Below are 25,902 nucleotides of genomic sequence, written 5' to 3'. Positions count from 1 at the left end.
TCCTCCTCCTCAGGTGAGGGCTGGAACTGTTGGGCTCTGGGTGGCTGATGTGGGGCTCCCTCAATCTGGATATTTCTGTTATTTGTTCTAGAAATGCCACACCTACCTCCTCCTCCTGATTTGGTGGTCTATAGTGGACCCCCTGTCATGACATAGCCTCTATTTTTTCCCCCTTTTATCTTAAACCATTTTAAGCCACTGCTGCCACCCACTAGGAACTTATCTCCTGCCCAATCCCTAGCACGAATCAAGAACCCGGGGGAAAAATAGGTGCCCCTCTGCTTATCTTACCTTCTGGGCCCAATTCAGCAGGTCTGCTCAGAGGCAGACCCTCAGTTCAGGTCCCAGTCAGAATTTGGCCAGAGAAGGAGGTGTCTGCCTCTCATTGCTTTCAGCCCAGTGATTAGTGCACTCACCTGCAATGTGAAGGGACCCAGGTTCACTTCTGCTCCCTCTGAGGGAGAGAAAGGATTTGAACTGAGGTCTCTCACCCTTCAGAGGAGAATGCTTGAGTGGGTCTTCTTTGTTCCACTTTTTTAAGATAGGTACAATGTGCCCTTCTCCTGTCCTGGGTCCTCATCCCTCTTCCAGGAGTTCTCAAAGATAATCATTAATAGCTCTGAGATGGCTTCAGCCAGTTCCTTAAGTGCTCTCAGGTGAATTTCATCAGGCACCACCAACTTGAATAGATCTATCTTCTCTAAATATTCTTTAACCTGTTCTTTCCTCTATTTTGGCTGGCATTCCTCCCCCCTTGCAGTTAATATTAATTGTGTTGAGTATCTGGTCACAATTAACCTTTTTAGTGAAGACTGAAGCAAAATAGGCATTAAACACCTCAGTGTCAGTGACTGGGACATGGTGATCATGCCTAGTGAGTCAGGAGTCAGTAGCCAGGGGTCAGAGCTGATGTCAGAAGTCAGGAATCTGAGTAAAGAATCAGAATTGGATTAACCAGAATGAGACAAATCAGGGACAAGGCTGGGGCCAAGATAGACAGCACAGCACTGGAACAGGGCAGGTGCAGACCTTATCATAGCTATGAGCAATAGTCTGAGCAGCAGCTTGCTGCTGGGTTTAAGAGCTGCTCTGCTGACCAATCAGATGCTGTAGCCAAACAGCCTAGTACAGGCCAGCTGCACACATTAGGATCCCCAGAGACTGGCTCTGCTGCAGGCCTTGATTCCTGACACTCAGCCTTCTTGAGGTTGTCAGTTATTAGCTTCCTTCCTTGCTAACTAGGGGGCCTGCACTTTCCTTCATCTTTGTCTTGCTCATAACATATTTATAGAATCTCTTCTTATTGCTTTTTTGTGCTTAGCTAATTTTCTGACTTGGCCTCTCATTTTGTCCCTATGTGCTTCTGCTGGTCTCCTGTGCTTGTTCTTAGCAACTTGTCCATGTTTCCACTTTGTGTAGGATTCCCTTTTGGTTTTCAGGTCATTAAAAAGCTCCTGATGGAGCCATATTGGCCTCTTACTGTTCTTCCGATCTTTCCTCGTCATCAGGACAGCTTGCTGTTGCTCCTTTAGTAACAAACTGCCAGCTCTCCTGAACCTTTTTCCTGTAGATTTTCTTCCCATGTGGCCTTAGCCTCTGGTTCTCTGAGTTTGTTGAAGTCCATTTTCCTTGTTCTGCTGCTCTCACTCCTTCCTTTCCATAGAATCATGAAATCTATCATTTCATGGTCACTTTCACCCAAATTGGCTTCCACCAGGGCTGGCTCCAGGCACCAGCTGAGCAAGCTTGTGCTTGGAGCTGCAGATTCTACAGGGCAGCATTCCGCCCAAACCTAGGGCAGCATGACTACTCCCCTCCCAGCCACCCTGTAGGGGGCAAAGGAGGGGAGCACCCTGCAGCAAACTCAGCAGGGCAGCCCGCGTCCGCCGTCCAGAGCAGAGCTTTTGTTGGGATCCAGTTACATTTTAACCTAAGGTTGCAAGCCAATTAAAACTAATTACACAGTAGCTTGGGTCAGAGTCCCTGCAGAAATGTTCAGAATAATTTTGGGATCTCCCATCTCCCCCTTCACCCCCATTAGACTGGGTGCACTCTCTGCAGCACAGGGAGTCCCCTGGCTCCAGCCGCCCAGTAGGGGTTTTTTCTTTTGTTTTACCCTGCTTTGCCAGCCGTGCCATTATTTCTCCCCACCCCGCTTTGCTGCTCCAGCCGTGCTGTGTCCCCCCACTCCCCCCCGCTTTGCTGCTCCAGCTGCGCTGTTTTTTTTTTCTCCTCTGCTTTGCTGCTCTGGTGGCCCTGCCTTTTTTGGGGGGGGGGGGGGGGCGGCAAAAAAGCCAGAGCCGGCCCTGGCTTCAACCTTCAGATTCACAATCAATTCCTTCCACCCATTAGTCAGAATCATGTCTAAAAATTACTTTTCCCCTGGTTACTTCATCCACCTTCTGAAACAAAAGGTTGTCCCTGATCCATTTCAAAAACTTACTAGAACCTTTTGTGTTTTGCTGTGTTGCTTTTCCAACAGGTATCTGGGTAGCTAAAGTCTCCCATTACTAACAGGTCTTGCATTTGGATTGGGCAGGAAATAGGCATGTGGGTGGCAGTAATGCATGTGACTAGAGTTTAGGTTTTAGCTACTAGTAGCAGAATCTGATGGGAAGCAGTTCCTGACAGGCTGACCAGCTTCACCTGCCTGGAGCTCAGCCCCTTCTCCACCTGGGCTCCAGTGCTGGTGTTCCCCCCTCCTCCCTGGCTCAGACCCCCTTTCATGAATCCTGCCTCCCCCTGTATGAAATATGGAGCAATAATATATGAGAGGTGACAAGGGCCTGATCCTACAAACCCTCCCATTTCACACATCACGTTGGTCTCAGGGGGTGCTGCTGTGACCATAGGTGCTGGAGCACCCACAGAAAAAAAATGGTGGATGCTGAGCACCCACCGGCAGCTCCCCTTGCCCCCCACTCCAGCTTACCTCCACCACCTCCGTGAACATGCTGCAGCATCCGGCTTCTCCCCTCTCCCTCCCAGTGCTTGCACCGCGAATCAACTGATTCACGGGGCAGGAGGGGGAATGTGGCATGGTGGGGATTTGGGGATGGGAACCAATCGGGGCAGGAAGGGGGTGGAGTTAGGGCAGGGACTTTGGGGATGGGGTTGGAATGGGGGCGGGTCCAGGGGTGGGGAAAGGGTGGAGTTAGGGCAGGGCCGTGGGGTGAGTGGGGGCGTGGGCACCCACTGGCACCAGAGAAAGTTGGCACCTATAGCTGTGACTAAGGGCTGCTGGGGAAGTGGCTGGGGAGATGGGGGACTTTCAGGGGGTGTCAGTGGCTGGGAGCATCTGTGCTGAGCAGCAAGGACACAACACCAGATCTGGGCTCTGCTCCCCGCCTGCTCCTGTTCCCTGTTTTGGAAGGAGCGGGGCTGGGGGGAGGGGAACTCACGTGATTCACAAGACTCCAGCCCTTGGGCTCAGTGCCCAGGGACTCTTCCTCTCCAGCTTCCTACTGATTACAGCGGTGATGGACCCTGCTGCCTTCAGCACCAGCCCTGAGCCCCCCAGAGACCTTACTGACATTCAGATTTGGCCATTAAAACTCCCTGCGATGTCGGGGGGGTGAGGGGACTTTCTCTCATGGCTGGAACAACCCCCTGGGTGGGGCAGCCCCAGGCTCTGCCGACACCAGCTCCTGAGCCTGCAGCTGAGGGGAGCAGGGTGGCGAGTTGTATGGGCCCGTAGTGCCCGGGCTCCATGAATATTCAGGGCCCGTGGGCTTGGCTCCACCAATGTTCAGGGCTGGGTCTCTCCTTCAGCCCCACCTGCTGCCCCCACATGCCTCCCAGCCCCTCCTGCTGCCCCCGGGTGATTTAAAAGGGCCTGGGGGCCCCCAGCTGCCGCCACCACCACCACTGGCAGCACAGTGGGACTGCCCAGGTTACAGAGCTCTCCCGGCGATAAAAAATAACCACCTGGCAATAAAGTGCTGTTTATACTGGCGCTTTTCAGTGCTAAAACTTTTGTCGCTCAGGGGTGTGTTTTTTCACTCCCCTGAACAACTAAAGATTTAGCGCTGAAAGTGCCAGTGTAGACACAGCCTAAGGTGGCTTCCTGCCTGCTCTGCACCTCTCTGGGAAGTGGCCAGCACATCCCTGTGGCCTCGGAGGGGTGGGGGGGCACATGTTGCTCCCACCCTGAGCACTGAGCCACTGCCAGAGGGGTGTGCGGGTCGCTTTCAGGAGCTGGCTGCCGCTGCCCGAATTAAGCGACGACCCACTGACCCTTCCCGCACCCCAACCCCCTGCCCCATCCCAGAGCCTGCACCCAAACTCCCTCCCAGAGCCCGAACCCCCTCCTGCACCCAAACTCCCTCCCAGAGCCTTAGGCAGGCGGAGGGGGGTGGGACTTGGACCCGTTCTGAGCACCACCAAAAATTATCCAAACCTGACACCTCTGGAGGGGAAAGGGCTGGGGCTGGGCAGGAAAGTGACTCTGCACCAACAGCCCCTCCTTGTCCCAGCTCTGCTCCCGGGGGGTGGGTGGGGGGGTCTGTGAGTCCCAGAGCTGCTGCCCTCCCTAACCCCCCCAGCTCTGCTCCCCTCAGCGCTTACAGGAGCCGAGCCAGCTACAGCCGGGCAGTGCCTGAATCACATTCAGTCTGTTCTGATCTCCCCCCCACATTTCCCACTCAAAAGCAACAAAGAATCCTGTGGCACCTTATAGACTAACAGACATTTTGCAGCATGAGCTTTCGTGGGTGAATACCCACTTCTTCAGATGCAAGTGGTGGAAATTTCCAGGGGCAGGTTTATATATGCAAGCAAGAAGCAAGCTAGAGATAACGAGGTTAGTTCAATCAGGGAGGATGAGGCCCTGTTCTAGCAGTTGAGGTGTGAAAACCAAGGGAGGAGAAACTGGTTCTGTAATTGGCAAGCCATTCACAGTCTTTGTTTAATCCTGAGCTGATGGTGTCAAATTTGCAGATGAACTGGAGCTCAGCAGTTTCTCTTTGAAGTCTGGTCCTGAAGTTTTTTTGCTGCAGGATGGCCACCTTAAGATCTGCTATTGTGTGGCCAGGGAGGTTGAAGTGTTCTCCTACAGGTTTTTGTATATTGCCATTCCTAATATCTGATTTGTGTCCATTTATCCTTTTCCTTAGAGACTGTCCAGTTTGGCCGATGTACATAGCAGAGGGGCATTGCTGGCATATGATGGCATATATTACATTGGTGGACGTGCAGGTGAATGAACCGGTGATGATGTGGCTGATCTGGTTAGGGTTAGAATTTCCCACTCAATCACTCTGGAGTTCAGCTTCCCTTCCCCAGCAGCATCCCCCCCCACACACCTTCCTCATTTTGTCTCCACCCCGGGGAGGGGGGGTGGGAACTGGCTGGTGTTTTTTTGCTGCTGCTGCGTTATGTCCCCAGCAGGGCAGGGCTGTGGCGGGCGGTGCTGGGTAGGGGAATTACTGAGAACCCAGCGATACCTGGGGGGCAGGAACAGCAGCTTGGGGGGGCACTGACACCCCTGCACTGGCTCACCCAACAAACTACCCCTACCAGGCCCCTCCCCACCAGCTCCGGGCCCTGGGGGGGCTGGTACTTTCACAGGAATTTGCTCCGCCCCAACCAGCCCGGGACACGGACCGTTACTTTCACTTCCCCTTACTTCTGTACTTTCAGTTTGAAGCGTGTGGAAGGCCCAGGCAGGGGGGCTCGGCCCCGTCAATTCAGCTACAAATGTCACACAAGTAACGCTGAAGGATCGGGTCTCAAATCCTCCAGCTCCATGACCCATGTGCGGAACTGGTGCTGCAGCCTCGGTAAGTGACATGGGGACCAGGGCTGGATTTAGGGGCACGTAACTGAGGCAACTGCCTGGGTGCCAGGCTGGGGGGTACCGGGCTCGGGGGCTGTGTTTGTTGTTAGCGATAAAAGGAAAAATTGAATGTTTGAAGTGAAATGTTTCAGGTTTTCCTTCTGTGGCTCATTTGTCACTAACCTCCGAGGATGTTCTAGAACTTTGTAGAATTTTATGGAACCTTCCAGACTTTCTGTTTCAAAGCTTCTTTCTGGGATTGAGCAGGGAGAGGAGCTCCAGGCTCCGGCTCCCCAGCTCCACGGCTCTGTCTGAGATCTCCGGACACACGGCACTGAGGTCCCTTCAGATGGGCTGTTAGCACCAATGGGCCTCACTGAAAGGATTCTCACGGAGAAACGAGCATAGTGTAGGAAACTGCTCTACGTAGGAATTTGCTACTTAGGGTGTACTCAGCAGTCTCACACAAACTGAGCATGCTCAGTAACATCTGCTGAAGCCATTGCCCTTCACCTGGGCCTTACTAGGGTTAAGATTCTGCTTGTGGCTTTTTACAGGAGTTAGAAATACCCAGAGAATTGCTGGGCCTCTGATGATGATGACCGGGGCTTGCTCACCTATGGCTCCCCCTCCTCATACTGTGGAGGCACAGCCAGGCACCGCCACAGGTGCAGCTCCCACTGGCCATGCTGGCCAATAGACTGGGAGCCTCCCGGCCAACGGAATGGGCTGGGCTGGGCTGGGCTGGCCTGGGGGGGAAGGCAAAGGGGGAGATTGTAGGGAGCTCTGGAGTGGGGGAGGGGAGTTGTTTGGCACAAAGGGAGGCTCTCTGGAGAGGGGTGACAGGGGCACAGGGATCGTTGGGTGTCTTTTGGGGAGGCAGAGGGTTGTGTGGGTCTCTGTGGGGTGTCGGGGGGAGTGAAGGATGGAGCCAGCCACAGCCTGGGTCTACTCTGTGGAGGGGGTGTTGCTATAGCCCCCTCAGGAAGCCCCCTCTGTCCTGTGTATTTTATGCCAGCCCCGGGGTGCCCATCGCTGCTCCTTTCCCCTGCCCACGACTCCATCTGTCCCCACAACACCCCTGGCTCATCGGCTGTGTCTGTCTGACAGAGACAGACTCCTGTTGCTGTCTCTCTGCCTGGGGCTGAGAGCTGGTGCCTCCCACTCCCCGCTATGGAGGCATGGCCAGGCAGCTCTGGCATCAGCCCTGCAGATCCCATTGGCCGGGAACCCCGGCCAATGGGCTGTGAGTCGAGTCAGCGCTGGGGCCTCTCCTCAGCACACAGTGACTCCGGGGACTGGGGGGGGGGGGAGAGGGAGCTGCTTGTAGAGAGGTGGGGGAGCTGCCCCTGAGGTGAGAGCGCCCCACGTTGCTGACCCATGGCACAGGGACCCCCAAAGCATGGGGCCTGGGGCCCAAACATTGATGGATCTGGGCCCACCTTCAGAAGTATTGGTGGAGCATGGGAACCACGGGCCCATCTAACTTGCCATCTATGTCGGCTGCATTTCTGACAACCCAGAACTTAGAAGAATTAAATGCTTGTCAGTTGAACCCCAAACAGATGGCTGCTTGTGTATCTGATGGAGCTGTAAACTTCTCTGGAACACATAGTGGAGTACAAGCTTTGCTCAGAGAAAAATGTAGCTCTAATCTCTCTAATACACACTGCAGAGGCCTTATACTCCAACTAGCGCTAGTATGAGCTGCAGAATCTTCAAAAGGCATTTAAAAAGCTATAAATTTAATCAAGTATCAGGGGGTAGCCATGTTAGTCTGTATCCACACAAAAAAACACGGAGTCCGGTGGCACCCTGAAGACTAACAGATTTATTTGTGCATAAGCTTCCATGGGTAAAAAACCCACTTCTTCAGATGCGTGGAATGAAAATTACAGATACAGGCATTATTATACTGACACATGAAGAGAAGGGAGTTACCTCACAAGTGGAGAACCAGTGTTGACAGGACCAATTCAGTCAGGATGGATGTCGTCCACTCCCAATAATTGATGCGGAGCTGTCAATACCAAGAGAGGAAAGTTGCTTTTGTAGTGAGCCAGCCACTACAAAAGCCACTATTTGATTCAGGTTGGGGAGCTGTCTGTAAGAGAGGACTGGCCTGCCTCCCAAGGTCTGTGAGAGTGAGGGATCATTTTCCAGGATAGATTGTAGATCACTGATGTGCTGGAGAGGTTTTAGCTGGGGGCTGTACGTGATGGCCAGTGGTCTGTTATTTTCACTGCTGGGACACTGGTACAGTCGGTCAGTAATAGCACAGGACAATGATACAAGGACAATGTCTAGTGACCTGTGTGAAGTGAGCTGTTGGATCTTTGTTTATTTCATAGGGAACTGGAGCCCACATCACCTCATCCACCATCACAATCGGCACTGATGCAGATGCTGTTTGGCATCTCAGCACAGAGGTGAAACATCCACTGGACACGGAGTGACTGATTGAGATCTCTAGAGGGGGCCCTGCCCTTGGGGTCTCAGTCTGTGCATGAAGTGAACGTGGCCACAGACTCTGTTAAGTTGTTTTATTTTACTTGTACCAGGAAAGTTATGAAGGAAACTGACACTGTGGAGAGGGTTTTCTCTGCTGATCTTGGGCTGCTGCTGAGCTTCTGTCCAGCTGCCTGCCCTTGTCACACTCCTCACAACCAGAACTTTGTAGGGTTTTGTCTCTAATGTGGCAGGAAGCCTGGGCAGGTGGGTGTTAAATAAACGTTATTTTCCTTATTACAGCTGGGCCCAGTGTATTCCTCAATTCTTAGGCTGCAGAATTCACCTCTTGCTGCAGATATTGGGCTCCAGAATCTCCATCTGCATCTTCAGAAATCACAGGGGGGATTTTCAAAACCCCATAAAACATTTGGATGCCCAGTTCCCATTTGAAATTAACGGGAATTGGGCACCCAATTCATATAGACTTCAAGGGCAGAAGGGACCATCATGACCATCTAGTCTGACCTCCTGCACATTGCAGGTCACAGAACCTCACCCACCCACTCCTGAATAGACCCCGAGCCTCTGGCTGAATTACTGAAGTTCTCAAGTCATGACTTAAAGACTTTAAACAATAGAGAATCCACTATTTACTCTAGTTTAAATCAGAAAGTGACCCGTGCCCCAATGTGCAGAGGAAGACAAAAAAACCCAACCAACCAATCAACCAAACAGGGTCTCTGCCAATCTGTCCTAACATTCCTTCCTGACCCCCAAAATGGTGATCACTTAGACTCTGAGCATGTCAGCAATACCCACCAAGCAGACACCTGGGAAAGAATTCTCTGTAGCAACTCAGAGCCCTCCCCATCTAATTCCCCATCTCTGGCAATTGGAGATATTTGCTACAGTCACAGATGGGACACATGGTACTGTAGGCAATGTCATCATACCATCCCCTAGGTGGCTGTGAAACCTCAGCCTAAGTTTCTAGCTTTATGGTTACAGAGATAACTTTGAAAATGAGAACAGGCAATGACTGCCTGAGTCTGCAGACAGCCTGAAACGGCAGCTCTGAAAAGAGAGAACTGCACCAGGCATCTGAGTCAAGGCCCCATGGAGCTTATGATGGTATGGTATATTATATGTTGTATTAATGTGGCTGGACTCAATGAGCCCAAAGAACCAAAGGTGTTAACATGACCCTGTCACTTTCTAATATTAAACACTTTTAAATAAGGTTCGGGGTTTGGTTTTCAGAGACCTCAGCCTGCTGAGTACCATGGCAAACATGCCATGAAACATCCCTTTAACCTTTTATTAAAGACACAGAAAAGAAGGAGAAACAGTTAAAATATTTGAAATCTAAAGTATTGAGTCAGGCTCTCATTTTAATAACATGCCTTGTTTCCGTTAGCTGCAGAGAGATTTTTAGAAGGAAACACCCCCATGTATGTCAGTCTTTAGCTGGTTTCAGAGTGATAGCCATGTTAGTCTGTATCAGCAAAAGCAACGAGGAGTCCTTGTGGCATCTTCAAGACTAATAAATGTATTTGGGCATAAGCTTTTGTGGTCTAAAACCCACTACACCAGATGCATGGAGTGAAAAATACAGTAAGCAGTATACATGTTACAGCACATGAAAAGATGGGAGTTGCCTTACCAAGTGTGGGGTCAGTGCTAAAGAGGCCAATTCAATTAAGGTGGAAGTGGCCTATTCTCAAAAGCTGACAGGAAGGGGTGAATATCAAAGGAGGGAAAAATTACAAAAGGTAATAGCTGTTCTTTTGAGTAAAAGGGAAGAAGTTAGTTGAGATGGGCTGGAGCTGCCATTATTTCTGTGAAAGTCCAATCCCGTTTCCTAGACGACCAAACAAGACAAGCCCAGGAGGGGAGAGAAAAAAACAGCAAAGAGAGGAAATGCACCTTCTGTCTGTGAGTCTGACTCTGACTTGTAGCCTCACTGCTGGAGAATCACAGCACACGGTCTGATCAGCCACTCTGAGGACAGAACAAACTTTTACCAGCATCGGGCTGCTTAGGGCATTGCTTGTAGCTGCCTCTTTCTGGCCACAGGCTTACAGCAGTGTTGCAAAATATACAGAAGACAAAAAGAGGGGGATAGGACAGAGAAAGGTAGGTAGGGAAGGAAAAGAACACATGGTGTGTGTGTATGTGACAAAGTCTCTTATCCCAGGTGGTGTGTGGGATGTAGCCAGAATCGGTGGAGGTGGTGATGCCACCTGGGTCCCTCCCTGGCTCGGTCTGGTCAGCGCATCCCTCTGGATCAGTACTATGAAGGCCCAACCATGTAATGGTGGATTCTGAGGTCCCACAAGATGGTGGGGGTGGCAGCCATGATGGTGAAGCTCGCTCTTTCCGGCTCACCCGGCTTCCAGTCAGCCAGCAGCTAATTTCCCCCCCAGATTCTCTTTTAGAGGTCGCCAAGGCAGAGCGGTGAGTGGAATAGCCCATCCTCTCAGTATTATGTTCACCAGCTAGGCCTAATTTCAGACACACCCATTGTGGTCCATTGATTTCCCATCCCACACTTCTCATGTTTGCCAGGCATGGTCTTAACACAGTCCTGGAGTTAAACCAGGAGCCTGTTTGTTGGGATTGATTCAGTCGGCCTGTCTCCCACCAGCGCCGGCACTAGGCATAAGCAGACTGAGCAGTAGCTTAGGGCCCCGAGCAGCTCAGGGGGCCATGATTTGTGGAAATAATACAGTTAGAATTCTCTGGGGGGGGGCAGGGCCACCTCCCCCCCCCCTTCACTATTCCTGCTTAGCGCCCCCAGTGGGGTAGCTCCGGCTCTGTTTGCAGCTCTTCCTATCAGCATGTATTGTTACTGGCTATTGTGATATTTTATTAATGTTTGCTCACTTCTCACAGCTCAGCTCACAATTCAGGGACATTTTTACCCTGAACATTACAACATTCCCTGGTGATGGAATTTAACATTTTTCCAAGATCCCAGAGAATTCAGCAGGTTTGTTGCACGCAGCCAGGCACCATCTTGCGTTTTTGTTTCCCTGGCTTGCTGGGACCTGTGTCTTGGAGAAGAGCAGAGCAGCTGGGGCCCAGGAGAGGAGTGTCTGAGCCAGGCTGTCTGAACAACATTGCAGGAGCTGAGGCCCAAAGGGTGGGGCTGGGCCACCTGGAGAGTATAGCAACAAACCCTGTCCCCCAAATAGTCACGGGTTAATTTTGCATCAGTGAGTATTTTCAGCCACGAGTCCTGCATGTATTTGTAGGGTGGGGCTGGGAATGAGGAATATTCCAGGGCACTAGAGTGAATTAACCTGGCCACTGAGTCTAGCAGCTGCTGAAGCAGACTTTGGTGCCATTCTTTACACAGGGCTGAGGTAATTACAGTGACTCCTGGAGCACAAGAAAACAGCCTGCAGAACTGACTGTGTCACCAGTTGAAGTTAAGAGCTGAGGCTGCTGGCACCAAAGCTGCCCTCTCACTAGCACTGTGGGTGTGTCCGAGGAATTTGAACTTTGTGCCAGAACCATCCTGAGGAGGAGCCAGTCACAGTCATATTCCAGCCTCCGTCCTTCTTTCGGTTTTGAAGCTGGTGGATGTGCCAAGAGAGAACGGTGCTTCCATTACATATAAAATGTATTAACTTAATGAAAAGCTCAGGGGCAGGCTGGAGTTAATCCCTGTGGCTCTCTGAGCCCTCCAGCAGGATGGATGTTACAGCCTGGGAAAAGGAACCAGTCACTGGGAGCAGGAGCTCTGCCTAGAGAGAGTGGCTCTGGGGGCTAGCGAAGCTGGGAGATTGGAACGGCTCAGAAACGACTCCACAGGACACCACAGGTAGGAGGTTCACTCACTGCAACCTCAGCCGAATTGTTGCCCTGGTATTTCCTGGCTCATGGCACTGATTAGTCAGGAGCTGCTGCTATCAAAGGGCCTCGCTCCTGGGATTTGGGGGATAAAGTGTCACTTTCCCACAGGGAACTCAGCTGTGGCTGTAGAGATGTTCACACAGATTCAGAGACCTGCCCAGTCACTTCTCCACTGCCAGGTTCCCATTTGTTTGCTGTTCTGCTCCATTTACTGACAGCTGTAGGAACCGATCCCCAGTTGTAATTCTCCTGTAGGGCACTGTTGGGAGAGTGCAGGTGTTTTCATCATCAGCTCACCACCGTGAACTTCCAGAGTGAGAGGGTGAAAGATAGGAGGGAAACACCTGGGGCTAGATTGGGTGCAACAGAAGAAGGGAGAGGGAGAATTTCTAAAGTTCTTAAGGGATTCAGGAGCACAAGCCCCATTGATCCTAACTCCCCTGTGGTTGTGAAAATCTCCCCCTCGGAGTGTAAATTGTACCTGTCTGTGCCCTCGAGACCCTTTGCATTCTGGGGGTAGTGGGGAGCGGGGGAGACTCACCCCAAGGGAGGGCAGGGGAGGCGGCTGCTGTTTCCCTCAGGGAGGTTTCTGGCAGGGAGGGGGGAGCTTTACCTCTCTCTGGCAGGCTCTCAGCAGCCGCCACTGAATGCAGGTGCTCAGTGAGTGACTCACCTGCCAGCCCTGCACTCACCTACTTTCTCCCCAGTGCGGCTGCTCTTCGGGCTGTGCTGGACCCTGCTGCTGTCCTGGCCTGAGGCAGGTTACAGCCACTTCACCCTGCCACAGCCCAGACCCAGCCAGAGCTTCCATCATTGCTATGTGGTGTGAGCCCCGAGTGAAGTCAGCCCTTGTCAGAAGCCCCCTGCCCTTCACAGCCTCTTGCAGGCGCCGGTGGCCATAGGGGCCTAGGGCCACGTTTCCAAGAGAGCTCAGCTCTGAACTGCTCCCAGGCAGGCGCCTGTGTGACAGGGCAGGTTTCCAGGGGCTCTGAGCAGCCACACTCAGGAGGGCAGGGCGGGGGGTGACACACTCCTTACAGGACTGGATTGCACCCAAAATATCACCGACACTGCAGAAAAGGGTCACAAAGGTGATTTGGGGGCTGGAGCAAACACCTCACAGAAGGAGACGGAAGGAGATCGATCTGTTCAGTTTAGCAAAGAGAAGAGTGAGAGGTGACTTTCTGTCATGGATTCACAAGGCCTGGTCTGTGCCCTGGCCTTCAGCCAAGCCCTTGGTTGGGAGTGACCCCTTGATTGTGCTGGACCCCACGATCCACACAATTCCACAGAGGCAAGTCCATGGCTTCAGTGACTCAGAAACTGGGCCTTGGAGCACCAGCGATCCCTGGCTTTCTCCATGGCTCCCTGCAGCAAATCTAACCAAGCCAGACTCCCACAGGAGACTTGTTCTACCCCTTCAGGGCTCACTGTTCTCAGTGAGTATCTGCAGAGACACCAGGCACCTTTTCCACACCAACTAACAATGTGTTAGTCACCTGGCCTATAGAGTCTGAAAGACCTTAGGTCAGCATAGAGAAGCAAAGTTTGAGAGGGGGTCAGAGCTGGGGCTCTGCTGAGCTGTGCTGCTGGAGGGTCCAGCTTGTATCACACTCTCCCTGTCCCTTGTTTCATGTCTGTTGCCTGATTTCGGGTGTACTAATAATATTAATTTGGATAATATGGGTTTTAGGCTTGCCAGTCTGTTTGATTAGAAGATAAAAGTTTTTGTCCCGAATCAGGCTTCACAGAATTTACAAAGGACCCTCGAGGGTATGACAGGAAGCTTACACTGAGACAGATATAGTCGTAAAGACTTTTTATTAAAATCCATGAAATAGTAAGTAAATGGTAAAATAATCAGAGTTACAAAGTTACAATTGCATTACTGCTATTCAAAAGATACATATGGTATTATGGTATGGTATGCCAGAAAGCTTTGGTTAATATACTTACACCCTTCCTTGATAACCTGGTGGTAAGAGACACAGGATCAGCCTTGTGGTTCAGGTTTCTTAATTCTTGAGTGAGAGATGCAATGCTTAGAAGAAACTAATGCTAAGAGCTATCAAAGCTAACTAAGGTTTACTTGACTAACTTAAACTTAAAATCAAAACCTAATAAACAAACTAAGAATAAAAACTTCAGGAAACAAAGCTTGAGACTTAGAAAGTTAAGAAGAACAAGTACATCCTACTGATAGTAGTAGTAGTTGTTGTAGATAGGTAGCATTGGTAGAAGAGGAATAGAGTAGAAAATAGAGAGAGAGTAGAGTGAAGAAGAATGAGTAAGAAACCTCTAGCGAGGTGGGTTACCTCTTTTATAGGTCAAAGCGCCAGAAATCCTTCCTCCTATGCCCAAATTTCATTCTTCATCCACAAAATGTTAGGGTATGCTGACTCCATAGGCTAGTATGTATGTGCGTATTGATGACATGTACATATGCACATATGTTATTTTTGTTGTTTAGTCATTTCAGTTCTTTCCTTGTGGTGTACCTGTTAAGTCTGTGGGTACAAACTTGGAAACCCCTTTATACCATCCTTCCGTTGTCTATCTGTCTTAGACATATGCGTGGATACTTATCTAGGTAAAAGGTCTTAATATAAATATGCTAACTTTGCCTTAGCTTAACATACAGGATATGGCCTGTAGGTCCCTTTGCATTACAGCAAAACTTACTGTAATATAAATCTATAAACCTATTACAATGAACGAAATACTTAAACTATAAGAAAAGATATATATATGCAAGCAAGCAGGTTAATTCTATATGCTACATGTCTCAGACCCAAGTGAGTTCCTGTGTCTCGATCAGCTCAGTTTTTTAACTCAGATGCCGGACACCTTCTCCCTTTGTGCTCCAGCTCTGGGCTATTGGTCCTCTTCCCTGTACAGAGGTGGGGGGAAGAAACTTGCTCTAGGAGTTGATGCTTAATCGGTGAGGATTCCCATTGTCTTTTCAAGATCCTCCATTGATATGGGTTGATTCCAGCCCAAACAGTCCGAGTGGCCCTACATCTCAGATACCCTAGCCTGTTCGGCCATGTCCCAGCGAGAGAAGCAATTCTTTCCCCCAAACCAGCAGTGATGCCAAGGGGATTTGTACAGAGTCCTACTAATTGTTCATAGAAATATTTCAGTAAAATTCCCCACCTGTCACACCTTCATGGAGAAAACACAGGGTACTAAAGGGCTCTTTAATACAGTGGAGAAAGGCATAACAAGAACCAATGGCTGCAGGTTAAAACTGGACAAATTCTAATTAGAAGGCACAGAATTGTAACCATGAGGGTGATTAATCACTGGAACAAACTACCAAGGGAACTGGTGAATTGTCCATCTCTTGCTCTCTTCAGACAAAGACTTGTTGACTTTTTGGAAGATGCTTTAGTCAAACACAAGTTTGGGCTCAGTACAGGGGTAAATGGGTGAGAGTCTTTGGCCTGTGGCACATATAGACTAGATGTTCTAATGGTTCCCTCTGACCTTAGTCTATAAATATTGGGAAGTGGGCTAATGTAAACGTAACTGATCCATGGACCAGGGCTATGAAAGTCAGACAACCTGGCACTGTCACTGCATCACACTCACTCGCTGTCTGATTTGTTATTTCTCTTGTTCCCCAGACCCAGCTACGATGACAGGGAAGATTCCCTCGTTCTCCCCCGGCTCCACAGCGAGCTCCGCTCTGCCCGGCTACGTCGCTCTCTGCCTCGCTCTACAGGTTCACAGGCTGCCGTCAGGTAGGAGCTCTGGTCTCCTCACTGGGTTGGCTGCTGTTGCTATTGCTGGTCATCACCATCCACCTCGCATCACTGCCTTGTCTTGTAAACCACATCTGCTTAACCTGCCCACAACCAGCAACATGGAGAAATCACAGGGTACACCTGGATCCCCAGTAACCATGGTTACTATCTATATATCATCTTGTCAGGCCTTGATACTACATCCATCCTACGCTCTGGCTGATTTCTGGCAGCTTCTAAAACACAGAACACAGTGAGGGTCACTACAGGGCTTGCAAACTATTTAAAAGGACACTACTCAATTCCTATACACTACACTGACAGACCATATACATCACAAATCAGACTCTTCAGCCATGAAGGAGTCCTGAATCCTAGACTCTCCGGTTTAGACGTAACAACCCACAAGTCATTCATGCTGCACTAGGCACATCTGATTAGGGCTCAGAGCTAGACCTCATCTCACAGTGAGGATGTGAGGATATTTGCTGCCTTCTTCATTCTGTGCCTTCAGTGAAGCCCAGATAGTGATCCACTCCACCTCTGGGGCTGGCTCCACAGGTACTTGGGTATTTTGGTTCCCTCCTGCTGTCATTTCCATTCTGTTAATTTAACCAGCTCTCTCTCGGTCTCTCCTGATGCTGAGTCTCTGCATTGAGACTCCCACATCCTGTGCAGTTCCATGGTGACCGATTCTCTGTTTCTTGCACTTTTCTATCTGCCCCCTTCTCCCTCTCCATTATAAGAACATAAGAACATAAGAACGGCCGTACCGGGTCAGACCAAAGGTCCATCCAGCCCAGTATCTGTCTACCAACAGTGGCCAATGCCAGGTGCCCCAGAGGGAGTGAGCCTAACAGGCAATGATCAAGTGATCTCTCCCCTGCCATCCGTCTCCATCCTCTGACGAACAGAGGCTAGGGACACCATTCTTACCCATCCTAGCTAATAGCCATTTATGGACTTAGCCACCATGAATTTATCCAGTTCTCTTTTAAACATTGTTATAGTCCTAGCCTTCACAACATCCTCGGGTAAGGAGTTCCACAAGTTGACTGTGTGCTGCGTGAAGAAGAACTTCCTTTTATTTGTTTTAAACCTGCTGCCTATTAATTTCATTTGGTGACCCCTAGTTCTTGTATTATGGGAATAAGTAAATAACTTTTCCTTATCCACTTTCTCAACATCATTCATGATTTTATATACCTCTATCATATCCCCCCTTAGTCTTCTCTTTTCCAAGCTGAAGAGTCCTAGCCCCTTTAATCTTTCCTCATATGAGACCCTCTCCAAACCCCTAATCATTTTAGTTGCCCTTTTCTGAACCTTTTCTAGTGCTAGAATATCTTTTTTGAGGTGAGGAGACCACATCTGTACACAGTATTCGAGATGTGGGCAATAATATATTCTCAGTCTTATTCTCTATCCCCTTTTTAATGATTCCTAACATCCTGTTTGCTTTTTTGACCGCCTCTGCACACTGCGTGGACATCTTCAGAGAACTATCCATGATGACTCCAAGATCTTTTTCCTGACTTGTTGTAGCTAAATTAGCCCCCATCATATTGTATGTATAGTTGGGGTTATTTTTTCCAATGTGCATTACTTTACATTTATCCACATTAAATTTCATTTGCCATTTTGTTGCCCAATCACTTAGTTTTGTGAGATCTTTTTGAAGTTCTTCACAATCTGCTTTGGTCTTAACTATCTTGAGCAGTTTAGTATCATCTGCAAACTTTGCCACCTCACTGTTTACTCCTTTCTCCAGATCATTTATGAATAAATTGAATAGGATTGGTCCTAGGACTGACCCTTGGGGAACACCACTAGTTACCCCTCTCCATTCTGAGAATTTACCATTAATTCCTACCCTTTGTTCCCTGTCCTTTAACCAGTTCTCAATCCATGAAAGGACCTTTCCTTTTATCCCATGACAGCTTAATTTACGTAAGAGCCTTTGGTGAGGGACCTTGTCAAAGGCTTTCTGGAAATCTAAGTACACTATGTCCACCGGATCCCCCTTGTCCACATGTTTGTTGACCCCTTCAAAGAACTCTAATAGATTAGTAAGACACAATTTCCCTTTACAGAAACCATGTTGACTATTGCTCAACGGTTTATGTTTTTCTATGTGTCTGACAATTTTATTCTTAACTATTGTTTCAACTAATTTGCCCGGTACCGACGTTAGACTTACCGGTCTGTAATTGCCGGGATCACCTCTAGAGCTAACTTCCAATCATTGGGTACCAAAGTCGATTTAAAGGACAGGTTACAAACCGTAGTTAATAGTTCCGCAACTTCACATTTGAGTTCTTTCGGAACTCTTGGGTGAATGCCATCTGGTCCCTGTGACTTGTTAATGTTGAGTTTATCAATTAATTCCAAAACCTCCTCTAGTGACACTTCAATCTGTGACAGTTCCTCAGATTTGTTACCTACAAAAGCCAGCTCAGGTTTGGGAATCTCCCTAAAATCCTCAGCCGTGAAGACTGAAGCAAAGAATCCATTTAGTTTCTCCGCAAACTAAACTCTGCAAAGTTTCTGACCTCTGACTTTACCTTTAAAGCCACTGCCTCCATAGTGATGGTCTGTTTTCATATCTTTACACCTGGTAAGCCTTTACACCATCCCTCCTGCTGATGAGGAGGCCCCTGGGCTGGAGCAGCACGAAAAGGCCTTGGTGTATCAGAGACCCAAGCCCCAGGGTGTCCATGAGAAGTTAGAGCTTTATTGAGAGATAATAGGGACAGCATATAACACTCATATGTGAGCTCTGTGACAGATATTGCAGCCACATGCGGCATTTTGAGGACTATCAAATTCACTTTGTGCATGTTCTGTTTATTTGTGTACCCCCTTTACCAATGGTATCTATATGTGTTATATGTATCTTTGTGGGCTTGGGATTGTAATCTATGCCATGGGGGAGGGTTACCCCATCTCCTTCATAATTTGCCAACCATGGAGGGTAATTACTTGTGGGACAGGTAACAGCTCCCTAGGGGGAATTGCATAAATTGGGTTAGACCAGGTCCCAGAAGCCCAAGAGAACAAAGATGTTTGGTATAAAAGCTGGATTTGAACTGACCAGAGGCCCGAGATCTTGGGCTGCAAAGTGACAGGACCTATTAACCAAGAGGACAAACCCTTAGAGAAAGGTTGGAAAGACTTTAGAACCTACCAGAGAGTCCCACATGTCAGATGAAAATTTTTTGGGATAAGTGTAACGTGTGTTCAGATCTTTTATTGGTTTATGGTAAGTTTCCTCCGTCAAGCTTTTGTCTTTAAATGGTCTTTCGCTTCTAACGCAGGGCGCTCTCTTACTGTGTGTCTTACTGCTGAATTAATGCTACCCCCAGCCTCCATGCCAATTAAATTTCCTTTTTTCATTGTACATTTCACAGCACAATTCACAGTGACTGGACCTGACCATCCAATCGCTGCCTCCCTAGGTGGGGAGGCCATCCTGCCCTGCCACCTCTCCCCCAGGATGAGCGCTGAGAACATGGAGGTGAGATGGTTCCGAGCGAAGTACTCGCCGGTTGTTCACCTGTACCGTTATGGGCAGGATCAGTATGGAGAGCAGATGCTGGAATATCGAGGAAGAACTGAGCTCTTGAAAGACGACATCACCAATGGGAGTGTTTTGCTGAGAATACGCAATATCCGACCCTCTGATGATGGACAGTACAAGTGTTTTTTTCAGTCCAGTGACTCTTACGAAGAAGCTTTATTGGAACTGGAGGTGGCAGGTCAGTAATTTGTTCTGACATTTTAACGTCTTCAACAGGGTAATAAGTGGAGTCAGAAGGTTCATTGTGAGATTACACAATTGTTTTCATTATAGTGGGTCAGCAGCTCTGCTCTGGATAAGGTTGATTCTAGTTTGCTGTTTAATATCCATTTTTATAAGTTCTCTAAAACCCAGATGCATACTCAGATTGCCTTGAAAATTGCTGTGATTCATTGATTTCTGGGGTGGGGCTAGTGGCCCAAATTTGAGGGCATTGGAGCAAGGCGTTAATGAGACACACTAACACCCTTACACAGTCAAGTGACATTAACATGTTGTGGTTATTACAATTATTTTGTGCACACAGTGGGAAACAATGGCTGATCCTCCCCAAACTGATGCCATCAGCTGGGATTGATCTCGGCTTGTGTCTGGCCCCTTCAGGGTAACAGTGGTTGACACACAAGACCCTGTAGTACAGAGCCTGGTCTAAGAGTGAAATAATTGAGGAATTCCCCACCCCCAGAACAGGAAGAGGCAGGAGGCCTAACACCTGAAGTTGCTGTCAGAGAGACCAGCAAGGGGACAGAGGTGCAGCTAGTTCTGTAACGAGGATATGAGATTTAGGCCAGGTGTAGTGAACACCTGGTCTACATTCAAACACTGAGCCTACTCCACATAAACCACCCCCAACTTGCAAAATGTTATCGCCTCATCACCCTTGCCCTGTGGGTGTGGATTTCTTCTGGGATGTTGCCTTCACTTACCCCTCACCAAGTGCTGGTGATCACTGGCATATCTGACACGAGACTGCTGACAATCTCCGTGGCAAGGAGCCCTGCTACTGACAGAGTCTGCACCGCTCAGTGCTGAAATGAGGCATGATTGATCCCTCAAGCTACACCTGCACCTCTCCTAATGTCACTGCGACAGCTCTGCCAATATGCTCCAAATAATCCTTCCACTGGTCATTACAGCTACACCGAGCATAGTGGATGCAGCTTTAGTGCATGCAACCAATTCCCAATGGTTATTGCCAGCTCCAAAGGGGCAGAGTTAAGGTTGTTGTTGGTTATTTACCTTCCCAATGGATTTCCTAGTTTTAGAGGTCTGAGTATTGCTGAACTCAGCGTTCTGGAAGTGCATGAGATAATACAGAGTTAAGGTTGCGTGGAGGTATCTAAGGCTACATCTACACTACAGCCGGGATCGACAGAGTGGAGATCGATGCACCCGCAGTCGATTTAGCGGGTCTAGTGAAGACATGCCAAATCGACCGCAGATCACTCTCCAGTCAACCCATGTACTCTACCCCCAATGAGAAGAGTAAGGTAAATCAACGGGAGACTGAATAATAATAAGTATTATTCATGTAGCTGGAGTTGCGTACCTGAGGTCGACTTACTGTGATAGTATCGACCTACCCTAAGTTTTTTGTCAGTGAATGGACATGAGGAGGGATTACAGGAAGGTGCCACTGTTTGTGTTGTGTTCCACTGATTTGAATTGCAGCATGTATCTGCCTGCAGTGCAGCTGCATTCCCTGTGTTCAGTGTAGCTGTACTGACCAGTAGAGAGAGTAGTGGGAGCAGGGTCTCAGAGCTGTCACTGTGCTATGGAAGGGCAGGAGATAATATCACCAGGCAGCCTGAACTCTGTGCTAATGAAGGTTTTGTCACTGAATTTTCTAGTTCTTTTTTTTTTTAACAAAAAGGAAAATGTTTGTTGTAGGAGTTAGTGGCCATTGAGATGGTTGTAGTCATGGGCGGTGAGTATAATAGGCATGGGAAGGCTAAGCCTTCCCTGCTGCCGACCTGCCACTGGATGCCTGTGCCACAGTGGCCCTGCCACTTCACCACCACCACCCCTCCAGAAGTCCCCCCCGCTCACTGCATCCCCCCTCCTCTTGGGAGGGGGAGTGAAGAGGGAACACAGCCAGCCAGCAAGCGGCCAGCGGGGGAGTGGGGCAGCTCAGTCATGCGCTGCCTGGTGCTGGGGTGGGGTGGGGGTGGGGGTGGGGCTGGTGGCATGGGGGGGGAAGGGTATTGGCTTGGCGCTCGGGTGGCTGGCAGCTCGGCCCAGCACTGGGGCTGGCCTACCGCTCGGGGGCCCAGTGCCTCAACCCAACACTGGGGCTCAGGGGCCGGTGGCTCGGCCCTGTGTTGGAGCCATCCCGGCTTAGCTGGGGTGGGGAGGCCGGCTGCTCAGCCCAGCACTGGGGCTGGTTGCCCCATGGTTGCTCAGTGCCCCTCCCGCTGTGCACTCTGACAGTGCAGTGGGGATAATGGTCGTGCTCTGCAATGTTTGCAGTGTGTAGCTGTTAGCAGTGAGAGAAATCTCATCCCAGGTCACTGCCCCAACAGCTTGACAGTTTTATTACACAGCAGCTAGTTTAAGCATGTGAGAGAAGACTGGTGTGTCTGTTTCCTTCTCCGTAGCTCCCCTCTGCCCTGCGTTGCTGGGTGCCCACATCACAGGCAGCAGCTGACTGGTGGGCCAAACATTACCTCGGTTATGTAGCCTCAGCTACACACTGAGCTGGGCTGCTCATCCCAACTACCAGGCCGAGCTGGGCCCCCCCGCCCTGGTCCAGCCAGACTTACCCAGCCATGTTCCAGGCCCACCCAATCCAACTCCCCCTCCCACACACACTCTGGCAACCCCACATGGGGTGATGTGTATTTTAACTATTCATTTCCTGCATTTCAGGTGTTTACATTTTCATTACATTCAGCCTCCCACCCCACTTCCCCTTGAACACAGATTACATGAGGGGTAAGACACCCCGAGAGTGACAGGGTCTCCCAGATCCCAGGCCATATGGGGGCAAAAAAAAAACCCAGGAGTTCAGAGCCCTGCAGAGGGGTAGGGCTCCCCCAGATCCCAGCATGGGGAAGGAGAGACTTTGGGGCTGACAGGACTCCCTGCCTTGAAACCCAGAACTTTTACACCACCTCTCACCATATCAAATCCCTCCCAATCCCACTCCTTCCCCTTACCTGAGGAGGCCCCAACCCTTCTTTCCCTCCCTACTACAGGCCTGTCCTGTAGTAGATGACCTCTGGGTACCCTCCTGGCTCTGACAGTCTGTTTCTTCACTTCACCAGGTGGGTATTGTAGTTTTAAGAATGCTTGTAGAGATCCTGTAGGTGTTCATCTCTGTCTGAGGGATTGGAGCAAATGCGGTTGTATCTTAGAGTTTGGCTATAGACAATGGATCGAGTGATGTGCTCTGGATGAAAGCTGGAGGCATGTAGGTAAGCCAGAAGGGTACCCAGACGTCACCTACAGGCCCAACAAAGAAAGTAACAGAACACCACTAGCTGTCAACTACAGCCCCCAATTAAAACCTCTCCAGCACATCATCAAGCGTCCACAACCTGTCCTGAAAGACAATCCGTCACTCTCACAGACCTTGGGAACAGGCCTGTCCTCACTTACAGACAGCCCCCCAACCTGAAGCAAATACTCACCAGCAACTACACACCACACAACAAAAACACTAACCCAGGAACTAAACTCTGCAACAAACCCCAGTGCCAACTCTGTCCACATATCTATTCAAGGGACACCATTATAGGGCCTAACCACATCAGCCACACCATCAGGAGCTCATTCACCTGCACATCTACCAATGTGATATATGCCATCATGTGCCAGCAATGGCTCTCTGCCATGTACTTTGGACAAACCGGACCGTCTCTATGCAAAAGAATAAATGGACACAAATCTTACATCAAGAATTATAACATTCAAAAACAAGTAGGAGAGCACTTCAACCTCCCTGGACATTCAATAACAGACTTAAAAGTGGCCATTCCTCAACAAAAAAATCTTCAAAAACAGACTCTAATGAGAAACTGCAGAACTGGAATTAATTTGCAAACTATACACCATCAAATTAGGCCTGAATAAAGAGTGGGAGTGGATGGTTTACTACAAAAACTAAATTTCCCCCTGCTGATACTCACACCTTCTTGTCAACTGTTTGAAATGGGTCATCTTGATTACGTTGAACTTATTAGCACTACAAAAGTGATTTTTTTCCCCTCCCTTCTTGTCAACTGTTGAGAATAGCCCACTTCCACCCTAATTGAATTGGCTCATTAGCATTGACCCCCCCACTTGGTAAGGCAACTCCCATTTTTTCATATGCTGTGTATCTATATCTCTCTACTGTATTTTCCACTCCATGCAGCTGATGAAGTGGGTTTTAGTCCATGAAAGCTTATGCCCAAATAAATTTGTTAGTTTCTAAGGTGCCACAAGGGGTCCTTGTTTTTGCTGATACAGACTAACATGGCTACCACTCTGAAACCTGTCACTGTGCGTAGCTATCCCACTGTGCTATTTACCACTGTCTGCAGCTAGGTGTTGGGGGAAAAGCGGAGTGGATCGCAGTGCATCATGGGTGTGGGTTCAGCATCCCATGATGCATCTTTCCATCCCAGGATTCCATGAGCTTCGGACTGTGTTTCGCTGCATTTTTTAACTGTCCCTGTTTACGGTGCATCCACCATCTCTACCCGAAGGGATGGCCCCACACTGCTTTCTACTGTTGTGGTCACTGTTATAACACATCACGGATGGTCATGCCGTATATCATGAGCTCCCAATCTGAACAGGAATAAGAGCTGCCTGATCTTCTGTGTGCCATTTAAAGAAACAACACCAGATCACTGTTGGCATTCACGGAGCAGCTGCACACGGTGGACCATCACTTTTGGGCTCGGGGAAACAAGCACTCAGTGGTGGGATCACATTGTTATGCTGATCTGGGATGATGAGTAGTGGCTGCAGAACTTTCAGATGCAGAAAGCCACCTTTCTGGAACTGTGTGCAGAGCTCGCCCCAGCATTGTCCACAAGGACATCAGAACAAGACTGACCCTCTCTGTGACTATGAACGGAACATGGTGCAGTGTCGCGTGAAGATAAAGGAAATGAGGCAAACATGCCAGAAGGCAAGGGGAGGCAAGCTGTCACTCTAGTGCTGCACTGAAGACCTGCCGCTTTTGTTAGGAGCTGGATGCCATCCTTGGTGATGACCCCACCTCCACCACCAAGAGCCCTGTGGGTACTTCAGTGAGGCTGGAGAAAGCGGGCAGCAGACTCAACCCCGATGATGAAGTCATGGACGAGGAGGTTGAGTTGGAGGATGGTTTGGAGCACATGGCAGGGTCACTGGTGGTGTGACGAGTCAGGACCTCTTTTCCATTCCAGAGGGGTCCAGCCAGTCCCAGCAGTCCATCTCTGGTGTTCATGATGCAGAAGAGGAGCCTCTCAGTTATATGAGGTTCAGCTGTCCTTTGGTCTGTGTATTGTTGAAGTGGGTGAAAGGATACAAATCTGCAAGACTAGTTGTGTTTCAATGTGCTCCACATTTCCCTATGAAGCTATGAAGTGCGGCGGAACAGTGTGTTAATGCACACCAACATTTCAGAGGAATCCTCCAGAGAGATCTCCAGCAAAGTTTACAGGAGGTACTCATCAATCCTCTGCCGAAGGTTTCTTGTCAGAGCTGCTTTGTTCCTTCCACCATGGTAGGACACTTTCCCGCACAACGAGGCAATCACTTGTGCTGGGACCAAAGAGGCACACACGTGAGCAGCATAGAGACAGGTTCTCAACCTGCATGCGTGCAGTAGATGCACCCTTGCTTACACTCAGGAGTGAGATATCAACTTCAATGACCCCTGCCTGTGGAAAATGGGGGCAGAATTTTCATTATTATCCATGGTTGCCCTCAATGATCCCCTGAAAACATAACCTACACCCTTGCCTCATCTTGAATGCCCACCACCCGTCTGGGCCTCACTCATCATGCTTTGGGAGTTCATGGAGATGTGTGCTTGCCAGGGTTCATAGAGAAAGTGATTGGGATGTTACAGGAGGTGAATTTTTCTGTAAGGATTGAATGCTGTGTGTGAACTAACAATGATGCTTCTGTGTATTGTTTCTTGTGCTAATGCAAATGTTGCCTTCAGGGGAACTCCCCACGCACTGGCTGAGCACCATTGCCAGGTAAGGAAGCGACCAAAGTGGAGCAAGGAGGACAAATTCTGAGAGGTTCTCCAATCCTCAGAGAGAAAAGAGAATGCAGGAAGTGGAGAGAAAAGGAAAGGCAAGACAGAAAGAATGAGGAGCACATTCTAAAGGAACAGGAGTGAATGACTAAAGTGATGGAGGAGCAAACAGAGATGCTGAAGTCCCTTATCATGCTTCAGTCAGCGTAGATGCATGCTCACCTCCCCTTGCAGCTGATACAAAACTGTTTTCCATGCTCTCCACAAACTCTGCTCACACATTCCTTGCAACTTCCCGGCA

General features: G+C 49.3%; 2 protein-coding genes across 5 annotated transcripts in view; both read left to right on the top strand.

Moving 5' to 3' along the window:
- Positions 1-25,902, top strand: part of LOC120383979 (butyrophilin subfamily 1 member A1-like) — a 275,840-nt gene that overhangs the window by 109,721 nt on the left and 140,217 nt on the right. The window lies entirely within an intron of this gene.
- The window catches only part of LOC120383897 (butyrophilin subfamily 1 member A1-like), a 40,924-nt gene continuing 23,190 nt past the window's right edge, over positions 8,169-25,902 (top strand). The window contains exons 1-3 of one of the 4 annotated variants that reach the window (XM_039502216.1): positions 8,169-8,205; positions 15,718-15,834; positions 19,248-19,595. In XM_039502216.1, coding sequence (XP_039358150.1) covers positions 15,729-15,834; positions 19,248-19,595 — 454 coding nt within the window. In that variant the 5' untranslated portion in view covers positions 8,169-8,205; positions 15,718-15,728. Of the gene's footprint in view, positions 8,206-8,295; positions 8,309-8,370; positions 8,492-11,846; positions 12,057-15,717; positions 15,835-19,247; positions 19,596-25,902 lie in introns of those variants that run through there. The other 3 variants (XM_039502215.1, XM_039502213.1, XM_039502214.1) reach the window with 3 other exon arrangements.

This window comes from Mauremys reevesii, linkage group 15, assembly GCF_016161935.1.
Source record: "Mauremys reevesii isolate NIE-2019 linkage group 15, ASM1616193v1, whole genome shotgun sequence".
NCBI lineage: Eukaryota > Metazoa > Chordata > Testudines > Geoemydidae > Mauremys > Mauremys reevesii.
Note: the sequence above shows the minus strand (reverse complement) of the source record. Positions and strands in the feature narration are given on the sequence as shown.